We start from the raw sequence: 21,048 nt of genomic DNA on the forward strand, positions 1-21,048 counted from the left end.
TGAAGTTCAACAGTCATTTACGTCACTAGGGTATGAGGTGGGTGTAGTTCAACAGTCATTTACGTCACTAGGGAATGAGGTGGGTATAGTTCAACAGTCATTTACGTCACTAGGGTATGAGGTGGGTGTAGTTCAACAGTCATTTACGTCACTAGGGTATGAGGTGGGTGTAGTTCAACAGTCATTTACGTCACTAGGGTATGAGGTGGGTGTAGTTCAACAGTCATTTACGTCACTAGGGTATGAGGTGGGTGTAGTTCAACAATTGTTTACGTCACTAGGGTATGAGGTGGGTGTAGTTCAACAATTGTTTACGTCACTAGAGTATGAGGTGGGTGTAGTTCAACAATTGTTTACACGTCACTAGGGTATGAGGTGGGTATAGCATATATTAGTGATTTTAAGAGAATGTTTAATATAGGGCTCACCTAATAAATATAATGATAAAAGCTATAGTTACCTGGAATACATGTGCTACCAGTTGCTCGATCTTGTCCATAACCTGGAGGACAGTGACAAGTGAAACCACTAGAGGCTGTAGGAGATAACAGACACAAGTGGCTGCAAGGTGACGATTTGCAAGGATTGACGGCTAGAAGAAAAATTAAAACTATGTGAACAACTAGTATTACAGATGATTAGTGCATATAAAGGTTCTTTATATTTTCACCCTCTTCCAGAGGATAAAGGTAATTTCTTTATATATACTGGCAAAGTATAAATAAGTTAACTTTCATTAGTAACTGATATGGAAATATCTATCTAGCTATGTATCCAATTTTGGCATTTAAACAGTTGCCAAACTAAATAACAATTTGACAAATACTTTTTCATAACTGTCAGCTAAACATTTTCATTTGGCAAACTAGAATAGTTTATTCCAAATAAAAAAAAAAACATCAAATAATTTACATATTTTTACTAGTTACCTTTAAGATATACTTACAATGAATTCCTATCATGTTTGTTAATTGTAACCAGCACAAATTAATTCAACTAATCTTTTAATGTTTCTAATTACAAACATTACATTTTGAGAATTTAAGAGAATTAGCATAAATTTATAAAAGAAATGCAGGAATGTTTAATTGAATCTTACAAAGTGGTTGCAACACTGGGTGGTTGGCATGTATACCAAGAGGCTGACTGACCAGGTGAGAGACAACTGTCTGATTAACACCATGAAATTTGTTGCAGGAAAGTACACGATTGAGTTGACGATCAGTCCAGTAAAGTGTGTCTTCGAACACAGTAAGGGAGTGGGGATGAAGCAAGTACTGAAAAATCACAAAACATAAATTTGATGCTTATCTTTTTAACCCTTTCTGGAATTTACAAAAAAAATTCATAAAACTTTATTCAGTATGTCTATCAGAACAAAACTGACAAAGATTGACCAATGACCTCATCTTTCTCAAAATTAGTCACCATTACCTTTATCAAGCACAACAGTATGACATTTTGGTAACAATAATTATGATTTAGATCAATACACAACAAACGGTTGTAGTTTCTTTAATAATAAGTTCTTGCATTGTTATTTTGTTTGAATACAATAAGGAAAACTCAAAAGTACATTTAATTGCCACAAAAAAAAGAAAAAAAAAGACTTGTATCATCTGAATAATATGCATTGCAAACTAATTTTACAGCTGTAATTCACAGCTGAATAAATAAAGCACACGAACATAAGAACTACCCAAAAACATGTAAATTTCGTTGGGAAAAATAATACGAGCTTAGCAGCCAGCAAAAACAAAAAAAGTTTAGACAATATTTTAAATAACCATTATATAATTCTTAAATACAAATTCTATAAATTTTGTGATAAAAAATTGTTTGTATAGAAAGAATTAAATATTTCATTATTAATCTGTCTTATTTTTCAAGACATATGATCTTGAATGTACAAATACATCTTGTTGTAAGTTAAAAAAATAAACTTGACTTTAAAAAAACGTTTTTCTTTCAACATCTTGAAGCATAACAAGATTTATGTCTCTGCAAATATAAAAGAAATAAAAATATTAAAATTAACAAATAAAATACTGAATATCATTTTCCTTGAGATTTTGTTAAATTAAATAAAAACCCTGTAATGTATTTCTGACATACTTAACTAAAATTCAATATCACTCTACTTTGAGAATGATTCAACTAACATGCAGTATGTAAATCATGCTAACCTTAAACGATTATGTAACAACACTTTAATGAAAAGTTTGGTGTAAAACATTCAATTAATAAAATGTAATTACTTACATGATTATGGGCAATAACTTGTTGCCGCCCGGAACCATCATAATTGCAGAAATCAATGTAGTCTAGTTTGCTGTCAGCAAAATACACCCGTTTGTTAGGAATGTCTAGGGTCAAGCCATTGGGCCAAAATATCTTGGTATTTATAATAACATGTCTCTTGGAGCCATCTAATCCAGAACTTTCAATACGAGGGTTCTCCCCCCAATCAGACCAGAACATCAGTCTAATCCTGTTGAAGAAAAAAGTACTTTGACAAATACTTCATACCATATATTATTTCTACATTTTCTAACTACATGTTACATCTGAATCTTTTAACATGTCTCAACTTGTTCATGTATGACCAAATAAAATGAATATGAGAAATGAGCACTTAATTACTGTAAATAAGTGTGCATTGAAAAATCTGGCATCACGTGATACAGCCAGGTAAGAACAGGTTAAAATACCAAGCACAAAAAAATAAAAGAAGTACAAGAAATCCTAAGTTTATAAAATGCAATCACAAAGAGAAACTATACAGTTTTTGAAATTATCATTCTCATTACTGTATACTAAAGGTATTGTGTTTGCCAGTACATCTACAATCTTAGACATAATAAATGATATAAAAGATAGTCTATTGAGTAACTACACATTGTATAAAATGCCAAGAAATTCTCATGGAATTGTGTTGTTTTTACTCAATTTAAACTCCTGCAATTCTTATTTCTGCAGACATTAAAAATTCTTCTAAATTCCATGAAGTAAATTATTTATTTATTTCATACTAATGGAAATATAACAGAGAAAGTACATAAAGTTTAAAAAAAATCTGACTGAAACATCATTTCATGAAAATTCAATGCAAACAAAGAAAGAATATTTACATAATAATAATAATATTCTTTAACATAAAGACATTTATGAAATCTTATATTGCATACAGTTTTTGAAATTAAATAATGTAATATAAAAAAGTTTTGTTAAATCTTAAACCTTTACAGTGGTCAAAAAGCAGTCCTATGAATTATGTAATTAAGAAAGAAACACTAATAATAAAATTTAATCTTGACAGCTTTAGATGATGACTAATATAAAGAAGGTTTCAATCTTTCTTTGTTAGAATGTGCATCCAGCCTTTAAAGTGAGAACATTTCATGTTCATACCCTTCTCTGGGGTCCAAGGAAAGTCCTCGCGGTTGGGTAATGTTCTCCGTCAACAATACTATGTGATTTTCTCCATCTAAAGTTGCAACTTCCATTGTCTTTAACTTAGAGTCTACCCAGTACAGGTTCCTACCTACCCAGTCTACGGCCAGTCCTTCAACCAAGTCCAAACCACTACCAAGAACCTAAATAATTAGGAATAAAAGTTTATTAAGACTTTTTTTTTCCTTTTAAGAAGGAATAACAAAAATCATCTTACAAATGCTCCAAGTTTCAGAAACATTACAATTGTATGGTCTCCTACAGAAAGGGTCTTTCTATGCTTCAACATTAGATATTCATTAAAATATATATTTTGATATTTCACTTTGTTTATCTGAGGCAGTTCTTCTGTGCTTGCTAGGTTTGTAACAAACTGATTCTCAAAAAAATTTTCAGTCTATAATCCTCTACTGTTCAACAAGATAGATATTTGTTAAAATCTATTGTCTGGATAGCATTATAAAAATTATGATACATTACATTACCTGTAAGCAAGATAGTCTATAATTTAATGGCATCCATGTCTCAAAATGATGTAATCAAAGAAGGTGTGATCTCTTCACGTAGTGAGACAAGGACACCAAATGGCATATCAATGAGGTGAGAAACTTTTTTCTATTACCTTTTGTGATAGTTTAGTGAAAAAAAACAACATTGTTATGCTTATTTGTGTTATGAAAATAAAACATTTAAGCTGACAGTTTTTTTAACTACTGTAATTCAACAGTTTTACCTCAAGGCAACAAAATATGAAAATTAAAGGGGGGGATTTTTAAAAGATTGTCTTTAGTATGCCTAAAATGATAAAATGGCAGATTAAAATAAACAAAATGAAAACCTTTTACTCTTCTCAGAAACAAATGTCATTCAGTAGAGTTAACCTTTTTGAGATGGGTCACGGGTGAAAGACCAGGTTATGTCATTTGTTGACTCGCATTCAAAATCTTATTGAACTACTGTTTCATGAACTTATGTCAAAAAGTTTAGTGTCAAACTGTAGATTATAATTCAAATTTTAGTACTATGCATTACTCAATTTAAAAGTAAATATTAAAAAACACAGATAAGTGTCATGTGGTATGTTGAATGCAGCAGTGGTTCAAATTAGATGATTGTGAAGTAAAAATATTATGTCTATAGTTTTGAACAAATTAGAAATGCAGATTACCGATATTGACAAGCTAGAATATAAAATAATAATGTCTTATCAAGCACAAAATGGTTACGAGGTCGGTCCCAGGTACCGAGCCCACGCTGAAAAAGTTAAATCATTATAGTGGTGACTTTAAAACTCCAAAACAATATTTCATATTTTTCAAAATATAATTTATTTCTTGAGATTCAAATGTTCACCCATTTTAAACTTTATATTTCTATGATCTTCTTTTTTCTGACAATTACTTATATACTGAGCAAGATTTGACACAGTGGTACTAATGAGAAAAAAAAAAAGTTATAAAACAAAATACGTACAAGTGTAAAAAGTAAAAAAGTTTATAATTAATATGTGTCATATTTCCTCATAATAACTGTACAATAAATATTTTAATGCTTCTCAGAGAAAAGATCAAGAAGACTTTTTGCCTTAATTGTCCTGGCTCAACATTTTTATACTGTCGTTACGTGTCTAGAACAAGCCCGTCATAATAAAACCACCCTTTTTCACATAGCAAAATATTCTATTATAACATTTATCAATCACTTACCACTTCTGGTTCACCACCCTTCTTCATACGATATATCTTCTTCAGTGTCATATCTGACCAGTAGATGGTTCCTGATGCCATATCAGATGCTGTTGCAACAACATTTTCAACTTGAATAGGTATTCGCTCAAGGTTTGTGGTGTTTAAATTTGCCATCAGAATAGAACGACGGTTAGATATAACCAGAAAGGCATCAGTCCAGTCTATTAAAATAATTACTGTTATTACAGCCACTTGTAACAGTAAGCAATATTTTATAATTTTGTCACTCATTCCAAACTTCAAAAATGTACCTATAGAAAAGTTGTAAATGCTAGTTGAAAATTAATGGCTAATTTAAAAAACTTCAAAGATTATTCTAATATAGTAATTCAAAATACTGGTGATAAAAATAGAAGCCTTTTATAATTTTTTTTCTTTCTACTTCATATTCTTTTTATATACTTGAAATTTTTCCTTCTAGTAAAACAGATACAAATTCATACACTCAAGCAAAACAAAACTGGAACCCCTATAAATATTTCACTAGATCTCTTAAACCTGAATGAATTCTTGATTAATTTTACTTCTTTTGTGTTTGCATATTTAAGAATTTTGCACACAGCTAACATTTGCCTGATTGATAATGAGATCTGACCAATCTTATAACACACCCATAGAGCACATTTAGGCATCAGCAGGTCACAAACCATGAATTAACAAGCATACCAACCACTAAAACATACCTGGCCCTTTCTACATTTAAATCTATATATTTGATTGACCCCATTTAACTTATCAAGAAAATGTGGACTCAGGAGAAAAAAAAAAAAGAGGATTAAATGAAGAATCTCTTAATTGGGCCTTAGCAAGTTTTACTTGCTAGATGTCAAACAAATTTAAAAGTTTAATAGGAGAAATCTAGGTAGAGAATATTTAAGACAGTTATTACTTTATTGTTGTTTTTTAAATTACTTAAAGTTGGCTAAAAATAATTTTTTTTTTAATCTATAAGATATTTTTCCATTCATGTCAAATATATGTAAATCGTGTCGACTGTATCAAAATTAGAAATTTATGAATATAACAAATTGATAAATATTTCATTAATGCAGTTGGAATATTAATATTCTTAAAGTTATTGTTGAATGTAATAAGTGACACTATATTTTTCTCATCCCAAAATATTATATAATAGCATTGGAAGCAAGTTTCATACCAGATGTACCATTTTAAATACAGAAATAAACACTTACTAACAGCTTTACAGGTGCGGTGATTACCAGTAAGCTTGTAGCCTTCTTGACAAATACATTTGTAGGATCCTTTTGTGTTAATACAATCTTGACTACAGCGGCCAGGTGTGATACATTCATCTAGATCTAAACAATAAACAGAATAGCAAGGGTTTGTCAATGTACACAAACAAAGTAAAGTTTTACCTCACACTGTACCTTATGAAAAAAAATATTCTTACTATTGGTAGAAATGACAGTGTCACTAAACCTTTCATACTTATCTATAAAAATATCATCGGATCTGATACTTATGTACAGAAGAGTCTCCAACACTATCTGCAGAGTGTCATTCAGTAAGAACAGTAAAAGAATGTACAAATTATACCACAGAACTATTGATATATACTAATAATTTATCAATAACAACAGGAACTTTTCCAAAGGAGTTCAAAATGCTGTAGTAATTCTAATATACAAAAAAGGTGAAAATAATAATTATAGACCTATTTCACTTATCAGTATTTTTTTACAATATTAGGATATAGTGAAATGCAGGTTGACTAAATTTTTTAAAGACAATTTTTTTCTCTAAAAATCAATATGGATTTAGGGAAAAGTTAAATACTAAAGAGGCACTATTAAACTTCACATAGAATATTTACGAGTTCTTAGATAATAATAAGAAACCAACAATGATTGTACTTTTCAGACAATAACATCAAATATTACATAAAATCAAAATTCTAGGGATAAGAAGCATAGCATTAAAAATGGGTTAGCTCTTATTTATACAATAACAGACTGCAAAAATAAAAAAAGTACTTTAGTAATGCAAATATAACTAAGTATGGTGTTCCACAGGGTTCTCAACTTTGACCTCCCTTTTTTTTACTTTTATGATATACATAAACAATTTATGTGATATAAACATAATAAATTTTAAAATTACTATGTTTGCTGATGATACAACATTAACATTTAGCTCTGTTCAAGTAGAAATAATGTTCCCTCTAATTTTTTCATTCCATGTGCGGAATGAATATTTTCATGTGCACCAGTATCAAGGCAATGTGCAGATGTGTGCTAACTTTTGTCTTGGCTGGAATAACTAAGTGCATGACATTTGATTGGTTGTTGTGCAGCCGCACAACCTAGAGGGGACACTGAATAGAAGATTTAAAATTATTTGCAAACAGTCAGAAATTAATATAGCTAAAACAAAATACATATTTTTTAATCAAAAAATAAAAGAATTGTGAATGAAAGTTATTTTAAGTTGTGTATTCATAATAATGGGTGGATATGACAAAATATTTTGGCTTAAAAAATGTTTAAAATTCAAGTTAGAAACAGCACATTAAAGATTTGGCAAAAATTAAAATCTATTATTTGAAAAATTGTTAAGCATCTATATGTTAAAAATTATTTATAATTGATACAATCAGTCTGATACTTATTTGTACAAGTAGTAGCATCATATATTTCTCATACTTATCTGCAAATATTGCAGTATAATACAGTTTTTGATATACATGAAAGTTGTATCAAAGTCTATAATAACAAGTAGTCATATTATTATACACCATGTGTAGCGTTTTCAGTAAATGTGTTGTATTTACCTATACAAGTAGTAGTGTCATTCAACACCTCCCCCTGTGGACAAAGACAGATTGGCCCTAGAGGAGTCTGAGTGCAGTTATGGCTACATCCATTATTATCTGTCTTACATTGGTCAAGACCTGAAAGAGTAGATGCAAATTTTTAGGAATTATAATGTATTAAAGTTAAGTAATTTGACTTACAGTATTTGACACAGAAGATAAATGTTACATAGATTATAATGTATTTAATTAGAAAATTAAAAATGTTTAAATTATTAATAATTGAAGAACAAAATAATATCTACTTGTCTCAAACATAAGACCTTGAAAACATCACGTGAAATTATGTTATTTTAGAGTCAACACTCTTGCGTGATATAATCATCGTGAATAACTTCTCATGAACAAAACTAGTACCCCTGTTTATTACCCAAACCAAGCCACTCTGATCTTTACATTCTATAAACATCAGTTCCCTTTAAGTATTAATATAGCATAAAAAACAAATATAAAAGCATTTATAACTTCAAGAAGATAAAGCAGTTACAAATAATTGATTTACTTACTACATGTGGGGCCTTCATCAGCACCATTAGGGCAATCTATTTCGCCATTACAAACCTGGGAAATGTTAATACACCTCTCAGCGATGTTTGGACACTGCCATTGACCATATGGACAAACAAAAGATGCAGGACCTAAAGAATTTGACAGAAATGTTAAAAAAGGGACAAATCAATTTCTATAGTTGAGTTTCACATAAAAAATATATAAATCATTTAAGTTCTCAAGTTACCAATGTACCGACCTAAATAATGGAAGCTGTGCTGTGAGAATCAAAAACAAGTTTTAAAATATTTACTTCTTATCAGTGGGTATGAAGAAACAATGCAAAAAATAAATAAAATACTTGTACAACAGCAAAGCAATTTTTTGAAGAAAAAAAAGTAGCAAGTAATATTCATTAAACACCTCAATTAATTGCTTCTGATAGAGCTTTCAGACCATTGATATAAGAATGTTTTCTTTACTCACCACAAGCATGCCTGTGATCTTCATCAGACCCATCACCACAATCATCATTGCCATCACAGATCCAAGACTTAAAGATACAGCGAGAGTTATTGCACCTGAAGTTGTTCATGGGGCAGTCAACCTCTCCTGCAAATAAATGAATTACCGTATAACTGAATGATCTGGCTAGCTAAAGACCATGATTATAAAGTGGAAATGCAATTTATTAGAACTGGTTAGAAAAATACTATTGTTTTTTTAAAGTACATGATGAAACCTTATTGCTGTTAATCTACTCTTACTGATGGAAATCTGTATTAGTCCAGTCAAAATTCTTTCTTCGTACTTTATGGCCAATTACATTTGTAAATACTGGTTTTTAAAGTAAAACTGTTTACTTCAAAACTTAAATTTTATACTATATTATAATAAATTCAATAATGTTTGCATTTAAAATTAAAAAGATCTTTAAGTTAAAATAGAAATGAAATCATTAATTCCAAGAACTTTTCATAAAAACAAGTTACTGTTTCCAGTATTATGGCTAATAGTTCATTAATACAACTTCTCAAAACAAAAACCTTTTTACTTGTTAATATGGATTATTATGCTTGATTTTCATTCAAGGGTACAGTAGTCATTGCTTTAAGAACACTAAGTATCCAAGCTTTGTATGTATGTAAATGCTGATGTAAACGTTTAGTTGTGAAAACAGGGTAAAATGTAGTGAATGCTAAATCTGGAAAAATAATAAGAGATTCAGTAATGATCTTTCTACCACATACTCATTTTTTGTTCTGTAAAACTCAAACACAAGGCCTTCCAATTAACAGCATAAGAAAAAAGTAAATCACACAATGGCTTTGAGTTAAGACCGAATTATTTAAGTCGGTATTACAGTATGAAATGTATTACCAGGGTTTGACATATAATCTTGTGTGATGCTTTATCAACTATTCCAAACTTTTTTTCAGAAGAGAGTGAAAAACCATAACATTATAAAGCAGTCATGAATCTGAAAATCAATTGCATTAAAACTCATTAATAAAAAGAAATATCTTTAACACTAACAAAGTTGTCAGTCTTTCACAGTAATGTGAAACCTAGTTTATGTTAAAATCATAGAAACGTAAGCTCACCACAGCTATCTGGCTCATCACTCCCATCCTCACAGTCATTATTACCATCACAATGCCAAGAATGGGGGATGCAAATTCTTGAAGTCTTGCATTGGAATAACTTTTCTGGATCACACTCATTCGGTGAAACAGATGCTATTATTGAGAGTAAAACTTAAATTTTCATACATATTAAGTAAATTATTAAATGTTTGTTATAAAGTGCATTCAAAATTAAATGTTATATCTATAGAAGTGTAAATAATGATATCAATTTATCAAATAACTTCCAGAATCATACTTTAGAAAACTGTGCTTAGGCATTACAGTTAGATTTACAATATACACATGGTATGTTAAACTATTCAAAAAGTGCCTTACTAGCAAGTGATAGTGGGTTAACCCTTAACTCAGTAGATAGACAACTCACTTGATACATGAGAGGTTGAGTTTAACAACAACTTAAAAAAATAAAAAATATATAAATGAATTGCATTGTAACAGAAAATCTCATGCCCAACTATGGTCTGTTCAGTGAATTTGAAATAAGGCCTGAGGACAGGCCTTGTTTGTGAGAAGGGAAGAATGTAGCACTTTGAGTCATTATAATGTACCTCACTAGCAAAAAGCTAGCCCACCAGCTGTTAGTTGAGCACTCAACTGGCAAGTAGGAGGTCTTAGATTTGACTCAGATAAAAGAAATAAGAAAATTTTATTACCACGTATTGTAATAAACATTACTCACGGCATCCTAGTTCATCTGAGCCATCTTGACAGTCAGACACCCCATCACAATGGTAACTCTCATGAATACACTGTTTCTGATCCCCACATTGAAACTGACTTGATGTGCAAGTAATGGGAGGACAGTTCTGTTCATCAGCTTGATCAAAACAATCATTGTCACCATCACAAACCCAGCTTTGTGGAATACAATGTCCTGATCCAGGACATGTGAACTGGTAATATGCACAGGTCTTTTCCACTGTATCAATTATAACAAAAATTTATACAATATTCAATGAAACACTTTAAAAATTACATGCTCATTAAGACAATGATGCATAGTAATGAAATCAATAAAGCTTTGTACCGTTAATGAAACCTTTTCTAAAAACAAAATGCAAGGTTTTAGAAAGTATTCAATGAGAAAACTAGCCTTGAAGTACAAATTATTGTTAACAGGAAGGGTTACTGATCTATTGAGTGAGTTACCATACTGACTAATTTTCATAGTTTTATTACGCATTTCATCAATGTCATTCTTTTAATACAAAATGATTGATTTAATATGAAATATTTATTTTAAAAATCTAAAGTTGTGATGTACATAATAATGGTTAACAACTGATTTCAACATAAAATTTAGGACAACATTCAAATGCACACTTATGAAAGAATATCATTAGTCCAAGATTCACTTCAAGAACCAATTAACTTTCTATAACAATCATCCATATCATGAATATGAAATTTTAACTACATCCTATATAACCTACCACAAAAGTCTCCTTCATCTGAGCCATCCCCGCAATCATTCTCCGAATCACACTTCCAAGATTGTGGGATACATCGACCGTTATCACAAGAAAACTCTGTCGATTCACAAGTAACATTCACTGCAAAATGAAGAAATGAAACTATACTATCACTGCATGGTTACTTCACATATGAAGTGTCTTCTCTTTTGATTTCTAACAACCACCAAAATATTTTATATAGTTTTTTTTTTTACTTAAATTCTAATAATGTAGTTTTATTTATTTATATACACACACAAAAGAAAATAATATAAATAGGAGATAACATGTAAATGAATTTACTCATACTTATTTGTGCACTTATGTTTATTCATGTACAACTTTTTTATGAATTTGTATTTTATCTTTTCCTAAAACAAACTAGTTACAAAAAAAAAAAAAACTTCAAATAATTCCAACTAATCTACTACTGTTTTATTCAAGCAGGTTCTCATTTTAGAAAAAAAGCTGAAAAATCAAGAGGGAACAAAACTTACCACAACCAGTTTCATCTGAATAATCACCACAGTCATTATCAGAATCACATTTAAATGATAATGGAATACATCGTCCACTACTGCACTGGAATTCTCTTGTACTACAGGTCGACTCTAATGACACACATTTAAGATTTGAAAAAAATTATGTTTTTGATAACTAAAAACACTGAATACAAATCTCTAACATTTTACAGTTAGTTCAACTGGCTTTTTTTTGGCATAAAAGTAACATACTGATTGAGTAATAATCATGAATCATCTTTGTTAATCATAAAAGTTATACTGTAGAAAATAGGTAACTAAATTCACTTTTTAAAACTCTTTCAAGAATAATCCCTACAAAAATGATACAGACAATGATGTTAACTACACCAAACATGACTAAATATCCTACAATTTACACCTAGTCTTTATTGCAGAGGTTTCTATTTCTCATAAGCCAATAGAACTGATCTTTATATCAAACTAGTAACAACGTTAATTACAAGAAATTGATCACATGTAATAAACTATTTTTGATTACAGTTTTACATATTAATGTAAATTTAGACACAACACTAATATGAACAAATAAAAAATTAAGTAACATGTTTCTAAAGTGGATATCAATATTTCAAAAGGCTTAATGTCAAGCAATACAGATTTTAATGATTATCAAAGACCCAGCTATTGTACTACAAACTTACTGAGTTAACTTTTGCATCTCTCAGAAGAGCTGCATAAAGAAAGAGTATCTACACATATTCCAATTTTGAAAGCAGTTGTTTTTAAAGGAACTTACGAGTGCAGTTCTGCATTTCATCAGAATTATCCAAACAGTCATCATCACCATCACAAACCCATGTATTGGGAATACAACGTTTATTATCACATGTGAAATCCCAGGAATTTGGGCAAGCTTTAACAGGAGGTTCAGCACTTGGGTCAGATGCACATTTTCTACCATCTTCATTCAATTTTTCTCCATAGGGGCAACCACAACGAACCTCAAGATCTAATGCTTCGCTGTTATTTGTTGGCACAGCAAAGCAAAACTTTTCACAGTTGCTATTGTTCGCACGGCATGGATGGCGAGCTGAAAACAGAAAAATGCTGTTCACTCCAATAAATTACAAATGAATAGGTAAGCAAAACTACAAATCCAATGTTTACTCAAGGAATTATGGTTTTCTGATCAAAATAAAGATTTAATGATAGTTATGGCACCATAACTTTTATTGTTGTTTACACAGTACATGTAACATGTACAGATGAAAATGAGGTTCTAACTTTACATGTAAATGTAATGACAGAAGGCAGGCAGCACTAAACATTTTGCTTAATTTCTTATTTTGTAATTCTGATATTCATTAAGAATGAAATCTTTCACAAAAAATGTTACAATTTAGATACAAACTATAAAATATTGTGTTGACTATGCAAAGTGTCTGTTATCTTAGATCTATCTAAGGTCGATTGTAAAAAATAATATAAAAAATTTAAAATTCACCTCTATATTTAGCAACATTATCTAAATGAAAAATATCTGCTAACCCAAAACAATTCTCAATTTCTGTAATAGTAATTTACAAACAGTTTGTGTTGCATGATAATATCTTGTTCAGTAGCAACATAGTGCTGAGAGAGAGAAGTTTAGCATAAAAAAAGAAAAAATGTTTAATTGGGTCATACAGTATTATAATCTTATCTTTCTTTTAAACAATTTATACAACAGACTAAGAGAGACATAGTACAATTTCTTACAATCTATCTTCTGGTTTTTTGTGCTGTAAACTTTAATTCCGTAAAGGCGACTTCCCTCCTCCACAGCAGTAATTATCTGCTCATCTGCCCCCGTAATTTTATTCATCTTCAAAACAGCATCCAGTCGCCAGTCTGTCACATACAACCACTCTACAAAACAATTTCAGATTATATATATTTTCAAAATAGAGATGAAAAGACAACTGTAGATATTTAGACTTTTACCACAGATTACTTGTACAATTATCTTAAAAAAACATAACAGCATTTAAAGCAACAAATAAACCATTGATCTTTAGTTGTTTACAAATTATATTTTTTCTTGTGAAAGTATGTATCCACAAGTATATTCAAAGTCTGAAAAATCATATCAAATATCTTTCATATATCAAAATGTATCATTTTAAGAAAACAATATTTTTGCTAACTTTATAAACCCTAATGTTAGCTAAATTAAAGAAAATCAGATTGAATAGCTTTATTCAGTTTAGCTTTAATTTTATTCGTCACCATCTTTTCTCATTTGTACACATTTTGAATGCTAATGAGAACAATTCTGCACAGTTTATTTTTAAGCTAACAACTACAAACTGTATATTATATTGATAATTATTTCATCTTCTTTTGATTCCCTGATAATAATCTGGCCCCATGATAACTCATGGTGTCTGAACACTCTTCATGAAAGAGTAAACTTGAAATCAAAATCACTGACAGAACACTGAATGTAGAATGATGGTAACCCTCCAGAAAACATTATCAATATGAAATATCTCTAAACAAACCTTGACTGCTTTTTAAAACCCTTAGAAAGGTATAGAAAATGATTATTTTGAGTTTCACTCACCATTGTGGATAACTAGTGAAAAAGGATGTTTGATTCTTGGAGAATTTATTGTTTGGACATCTGTGCCATCTAGATTAGCATGCTGGACATGATCAAGTAAAGCATCACACCAATAGAGACGATCTTTCAAGTAGTCAATACTCAAACCATTGGGCCAGCCTAGGAGAACACCACGGAACACCATGGAGTTTGTTCCATCTAAAAATGCTCTGCTAATGTTTGCTGGACGATCCCATTCAGAGTAAAAAAGATAGCTGTAGGGATTTTTTAAAGATTTTTTTTTATTAACAAAGGCAATATTTTTGAGACCATAAATAACCATATCAAAAAGATTAGTCCTGGGAAAAATATATGATAAATCCAATGTGAGAAAATGAAACAGATAAATACTCTCTTCCAGCCAACTGATATAACTACACTACTAACTGTAAGCTAAACCTTGCTTTGAAATACATTATACAGTTACTTATTTAATATAAACAAATACCAACCCCCTATTAGGATGAACCACAATTGCACGAGGACGTTTCAAGTTACTGATCAATGTTCTCCTGTTTTGAAAGTTGTTCACACTGATCACATTCAAAGTTCCTTTTCTGCTGTCAATATAGTAAAGATTGTTGGACACCCAGTCTAGAGCAAGTCCTTCCACACCTTCATTCTGAGATGCAAGCACATTCTCTTTTCCTGATGATATTACAAGCATGCAGCAGTTAACCTCTAGCATTCAAACCTTATACAATCTGTAATCTCTGGCATCCTAACTTAACGTTTTAAATATTAATTTGTCCTTCATTACGTATATTTAACAATCTACTAAATATTATTTGTTCAACAAAAACAATAGGTCTTGTCAATCCTTTCATGTCTGAACACTTCAACTCTCATGAGATATTTTTAAAGTGTTAAAAAATTTTTTTATAAATAAGGTTTTCAAAGAGTTCAATTTCAAGATAAAAATGTTTAAGAAATTTAAATGATTAATAATATATTTAATAATTTGAATGCAAGTTATAAAGGTGCATTTAATAATTAATAATGTGTGTGTGTATTTCAATGGAGCTACAGTAAAGAAATGCTTTTCTCCAATGTTTATGATACCTAATCTAGAATAAATCTGATAGAAATCAGCACAAACAGTATTTCCAAAGCCATCTTGAGAACACTGATTGTAACACATGATAACATGTGGATAAATTTCAGCAAATAATTAAAAATATGGCAAGAAAAGGTTTGCTCAAATGAACAAGCAAATACTTTTTGAAACACGGAGGGCACTCAAGTTATCTCCAATAAATCACAGAAAGGGTTAAAAAATCTTCTGACAATTAAATTGTTCAACTTAAAGAGGATTGGACAAGCTATAAAAGAGACATAAAAACCAAAGGTTTGTAAGCTGTTTTTAAACTCCATATTATGACAGAGTAACCCAAATTGCATGGTTATTCTTAAGACAAATGAAGACTCACTATCAGTATACTGTTACTTGTTACATAGTTATAAAACAAACAATGCCACATAAAATGTCACATCATAGCTTTCTTTGACAGTTGCAAGCCTATCACACCACACTACCTTCATTGTTTACCTTTAAAAGAAAATCTGTAAATTAACCTCTCTCTCAGTTAGTTATTTCCCAAGATAAATTTCTTTTTAGGTAGATTGTGCTACAATAAACCAAAAATAGCATTTCTGGGCACAAAGAAGGGTAAAATCTTTATTAGATATTTCAGCTGACAAGTTTGGTAATATAGTTATCATCATCAGAGCTAGTAATTGAAATATCTAATAAAAATTTTATCTTTCAATATGCCAAAAAAACGTTATTTTTTTGTTACTTATGCTTACTAATCCAAACATTATTTACTGAGAATTTAGACAATAGATAAATGAATGCGTGTCTAAAAGGTTACATTATCAATTTTTGCAAACTCAGATATGAATTCTGCATACATCAGGTACACATTAAGTCTTAAATCAGCATGGTATCAGATCATAAAAAAATCCCACTATATTAATTCTACTGTTTTTTTGTTATTTGTTTTTTCACCTGTTCCATCAGTGTTGATTCGATAAATTACATCTAGAATCACATCAGAGTAATAGATGTAGTTGTGACGAGCATCAAAGTCAAGTCCAACGTAGCGGGCAGATTTGCTAACTATTGGTACTATGACATCAGTAAAACCCTCATCCACAGGGTTAAGAATGGATCCCCTTACAAACTTTTGCTGAGAGTACAAAAGAAATTCTTCCACATCTAAGTAAGAAAAACATTTTTTACGTGATAAAGCTAGAAGAAGAATACAAAATTAAGTCATTTAGAGAATAAAAATAGCTAATTTTTGTAATTGCTTGATAACAGTAAAACATGAAAAAAAAAAGTGAACATAAATTAGTCTTTGTGATACAGAAAAAGTGGGATACTTTTGGAATTGTACATAATAATGTAAATTTACCACAGAAAAATCAACTTCAGGCTCTGGTAACATATTTTACAATATTAATATTAGAAGATCTAAAATCCAATATACACAGCCCAAATAAACAAGAGAAACTATAACATTTATTTAATGAATTACAAATAGGCTTATACCAGTACAGCATGGCATAGTTCCAGAATAACAACTGCTGGTACCCAGTTCAGTCTTGTCATACAATAAAAGCGATTAAAAACCACTATAATTAAATAGAATCTAACACCTTCTGTTATCTTAACTGTTTATTTTGACAATATCAACTGACAGTGACTTCTCTAATAGTTGTTTGACTGCACTTCACTATAGGCTTAAAAACAAATTTCCTGATAAACTCTGGTTCATTGTTTATCTTATTGAAAATGATGTAAAATACACAAGTAAGCTGTAGTGTAATATACTAAACATTTATACAAAAAATAGATAACAGTAGTACAAATGATTCCAAGGTGTTCTTGGTAGGATCACTTTAAAATAACACTTGAGATCAAAATTTGTAACAATAGATATTAAAATGTCTTTAAAAGATCTTGCCTCTAAGAAACTTTATAACAGAGATTCTTAAACTGTGGTAGTGTCAGTGGTATACAGAAAAAGTAATGAAAAAATTATAAAATTTGTAATAAGCCTAATTTGAGCATCTAGTGTACATATACACACTACTCTCCTCACATGTAAAAAACTTGCCCTTCCCCATGTATTGACTTGCTAGTGTGTTTCTCCCTTCAGGTTGACAAAGATTGCACCACATACTTCCCAATTGTGCCAGAAAAACAATTATGTCCTTCCAATTAATGTACAAGTGTTTAAAATATTAATTTTTGCTAATAAAAATTAGGCTTGTGTTCATAGTTCAAAAAAACATTAAACAAAACAAAAAGTAGTACACAAGCCTATAAAGTTTGAGAATCAATGCTTTATAACTATATTCTAACTATACTCAACTATCAAAAAAAAGTTAATAAAAAAAGACTACCAACACTCATTATAAAAACCATTTGCATAAAAACAGAATGAAGTAATAAACTGTGCTACCATTTTAGCTTTTTGATTTCATCAACACTCATGCAAGAAAACTGATGTAAAGAGACTTAAATCTTGTAATTATGATACATTTTTAAATTATTATAGATACTGCCAAAAATATGTTTTAAATTTAGCTAGTCTTCACAAAATGTTATTTAGTTGTTTCATAAAAAAAATATTAACAGTATCATATCACACAACAGCCACAAGTATAAAACTTACGGCTGCAAGACTTCCCATTCTGTGAAAGTTCATAGCCAATGCTACAGACACAGCGATAACCGAGACCATATTCCTCTGCACTCCGAGTCACAACACACATATGTTCACAACCTCCATTGTTAACACCGCATGGATTGGTCACTTAAAAAAAAAAAATCCATATGAAGCTCATGATCATCCTTTGGTCATTTTTCACATATCCTATAAATTTTAACATTTGTAACTGCCTAAATATATTTCTATAATGAACTTGAGGAATCTCTAATTTATGAAACAAGTTGTCAATTTCTTTCAGGTGTCTACTCAAACTTTACTAGGAAACGTTAAGCTGTTTGGTAAGTTTTACAAAGTATCTAATAAAACCACAAACATTTTTTAAATTGTTTAAAATGTTTATTTATGATAATTTGGTCACTTAATGATATCTCACAGACAATTTTCATTATTTTAATAATTTTTCATAATAGAGTATGGATATTTAATAAATCCACGTGAAAATGTTTTCGAAGATAACCGATGTTTCAGTTATTGGATCATCTACATTGTTGATTCATGAAATCTCATGAGACTCTTTGGGTTACCAAAGAAATGTTAGTGAATTAATAATACCTTCCAATGGAATTATGTTTTAAAAACCCCTAAAGTGTGACATTTCTTAGGTAAAGTATACATCATCTCTAAACTTATAAGAAAGGTTATTATTATTATTTTCCTGCATTAACCAAAATACATTATGTGTGCCTTTTCTACATGAAATTACTTTTAGCATGTTGAGCAAAGAATTTACAAAAGTGTGTAACTGACAAGAACTACCTGGTGGTTGGCGAACAGGGTGGTATGACTTAATAGCCTTAGGCTCCTTGAGAAGTGTACGATCACGATAAATTGGTTCGACAATTTCAGAATTGTTGAAAAGGTGAGTTCGTAAAATGCCCTGTCTAGTTCCATCAGTCCAATAGACATAGTTCTCAAACACTGTCAGCCTACTGGGAGAAGGGACCTTGGTACTACCTCTAATGATAGCATGCCTGGAAAACAAACACCAACCTTAATGTTCACATGCTCTTATAATAAAGTATATTTACAACACCTGATATCAGCTTCTACACTGTCTCACATTTCTACTCAGCACATTTTTAAAATTAGAGCTGCTACTTAAAATTGTTAATTCTTCCTGTAGGATAGAAACAGTTACTGTATAACAATAATATTGAGTGATAAAAAACTTGCAACAAAAAACCCAGCATTCCAGCCCATGTTTATATTTAGTTGAGATGAAATATGAAAGAGTGGCAATACAACTTCTTAGAGCAGCATAACCAGAATCTAACAATCAAACAAATCCATATTACAAAACAAAATCTTGTATCTAAATTTTTGAAATATTGATAAATGATAAAAAACAACCAAAATATTAGCAAATAATGAGCAGTAATCAAAGTAAAATAAATATTGTAAAATTAAAAAATAAATAAATAAATGCAGCTATAAAACTAAGATCTTTATGTTAACTTAATGAGCTAACTTTAGGCTTCTATAAGTTTAATATCAGTGTATAGAAATAAATTTCAGTTTAATACATAAATTTATTACTTCGTCGGCTATGTACTTTCACCCAAAACTTTTCAGTGAATGATACAGTGGAGAGGAGGACTTTATGAATAACAGTAGACTAAATCATTACTCAATCATGGAATAAAACTGGTAAAAGCAGAATTTCTCTTGGATTATAAAATGGGAAGATTGCTATTCCCAGCATTTCTTACAGTATTTTTTTTAAGGTTTGCACAACTTTTTCAAAGTTGACTATAAATGTTATGAAAAAAATTAAAAATTCTGTACAAAAATTTAAATTAATAAAAAATAAATCCAATCCAAAAAACTATTCAATCAGATAATTAACTAAATAAAAAAGTTAGCAACAACAATGCAACCCAAACGAATATTTAAAAAAAAATTATGAACTTCAGACCAAAGCAGGCCCAATATATAGCTGAAAATAAAATCATTAAAAACAATGTATATAAAATAAGCAAAACAATTCAAAAACACATATATGACAACCTGGTATGACAAACTAACTAGAATTACACTTCATGATATGAAGTAATATATCGGAAAATCAAATGCTATAATTATTGGTCACACTGGTTCAGACTGGTAGCCACACTGTTAACAATATTTTTGGCCTTGGACTTAGATACAAAATAATTCATGCCTGTTTTTTCCATCATAGTCGACAGCAACTATCTGGTCCAGCTGCGAGTCACACCAAATAAGCCATTTGTTAATGTAATCAACAGTAAGGCCAGAGGCTTTGTAAATCAATGAGTTGACAATCGATTTCCTGTTAGAACCATCCATGTGAGCTCTGTCAATTTTATCAGCATCACTGAAGAACATCAACCTAGACCAATCCAGAAAAAAGATATTGCACTTAGTAATAAAACCTTATAAGCTAGGTCTCACTATTAGGCATTAATATGCTTAATAATTATGAAGTAACTTCTGATAAAACTAACATACTAAAACAAGATACCCAAACTTTTACACTGATATATACACCAGGAAAAAAGTTAAGCACCCCCGTGTTTTTTTCAAGTG

General features: G+C 30.2%; 1 protein-coding gene across 2 annotated transcripts in view; it reads right to left on the reverse strand.

Moving 5' to 3' along the window:
- LOC106458535 (low-density lipoprotein receptor-related protein 2-like) overlaps window positions 1-21,048 on the reverse strand; it is a 178,518-nt gene that overhangs the window by 62,939 nt on the left and 94,531 nt on the right. For both annotated transcript variants that reach the window (XM_013918054.2, XM_022384774.1), the window contains exons 12-32: window positions 20,663-20,851; window positions 19,258-19,472; window positions 18,445-18,585; window positions 16,770-16,979; window positions 15,211-15,406; window positions 14,720-14,973; window positions 13,873-14,022; window positions 12,911-13,204; window positions 12,127-12,240; window positions 11,609-11,728; window positions 10,855-11,094; window positions 10,131-10,265; window positions 9,013-9,138; window positions 8,544-8,675; window positions 7,996-8,115; window positions 6,395-6,520; window positions 5,160-5,362; window positions 3,412-3,596; window positions 2,263-2,491; window positions 1,100-1,277; window positions 461-592 (exon numbers count right to left, since the gene is read on the reverse strand). In XM_013918054.2, the coding sequence (XP_013773508.1) occupies window positions 461-592; window positions 1,100-1,277; window positions 2,263-2,491; window positions 3,412-3,596; window positions 5,160-5,362; window positions 6,395-6,520; window positions 7,996-8,115; window positions 8,544-8,675; window positions 9,013-9,138; window positions 10,131-10,265; window positions 10,855-11,094; window positions 11,609-11,728; window positions 12,127-12,240; window positions 12,911-13,204; window positions 13,873-14,022; window positions 14,720-14,973; window positions 15,211-15,406; window positions 16,770-16,979; window positions 18,445-18,585; window positions 19,258-19,472; window positions 20,663-20,851 (3,689 nt within the window). The remainder of the gene's footprint in view (window positions 1-460; window positions 593-1,099; window positions 1,278-2,262; window positions 2,492-3,411; window positions 3,597-5,159; window positions 5,363-6,394; window positions 6,521-7,995; window positions 8,116-8,543; window positions 8,676-9,012; window positions 9,139-10,130; window positions 10,266-10,854; window positions 11,095-11,608; window positions 11,729-12,126; window positions 12,241-12,910; window positions 13,205-13,872; window positions 14,023-14,719; window positions 14,974-15,210; window positions 15,407-16,769; window positions 16,980-18,444; window positions 18,586-19,257; window positions 19,473-20,662; window positions 20,852-21,048) is intronic.

The sequence above is a fragment of the Limulus polyphemus genome, unplaced genomic scaffold (assembly GCF_000517525.1).
Source record: "Limulus polyphemus unplaced genomic scaffold, Limulus_polyphemus-2.1.2 Scaffold481, whole genome shotgun sequence".
Taxonomy (NCBI): Eukaryota; Metazoa; Arthropoda; class Merostomata; order Xiphosura; family Limulidae; genus Limulus; species Limulus polyphemus.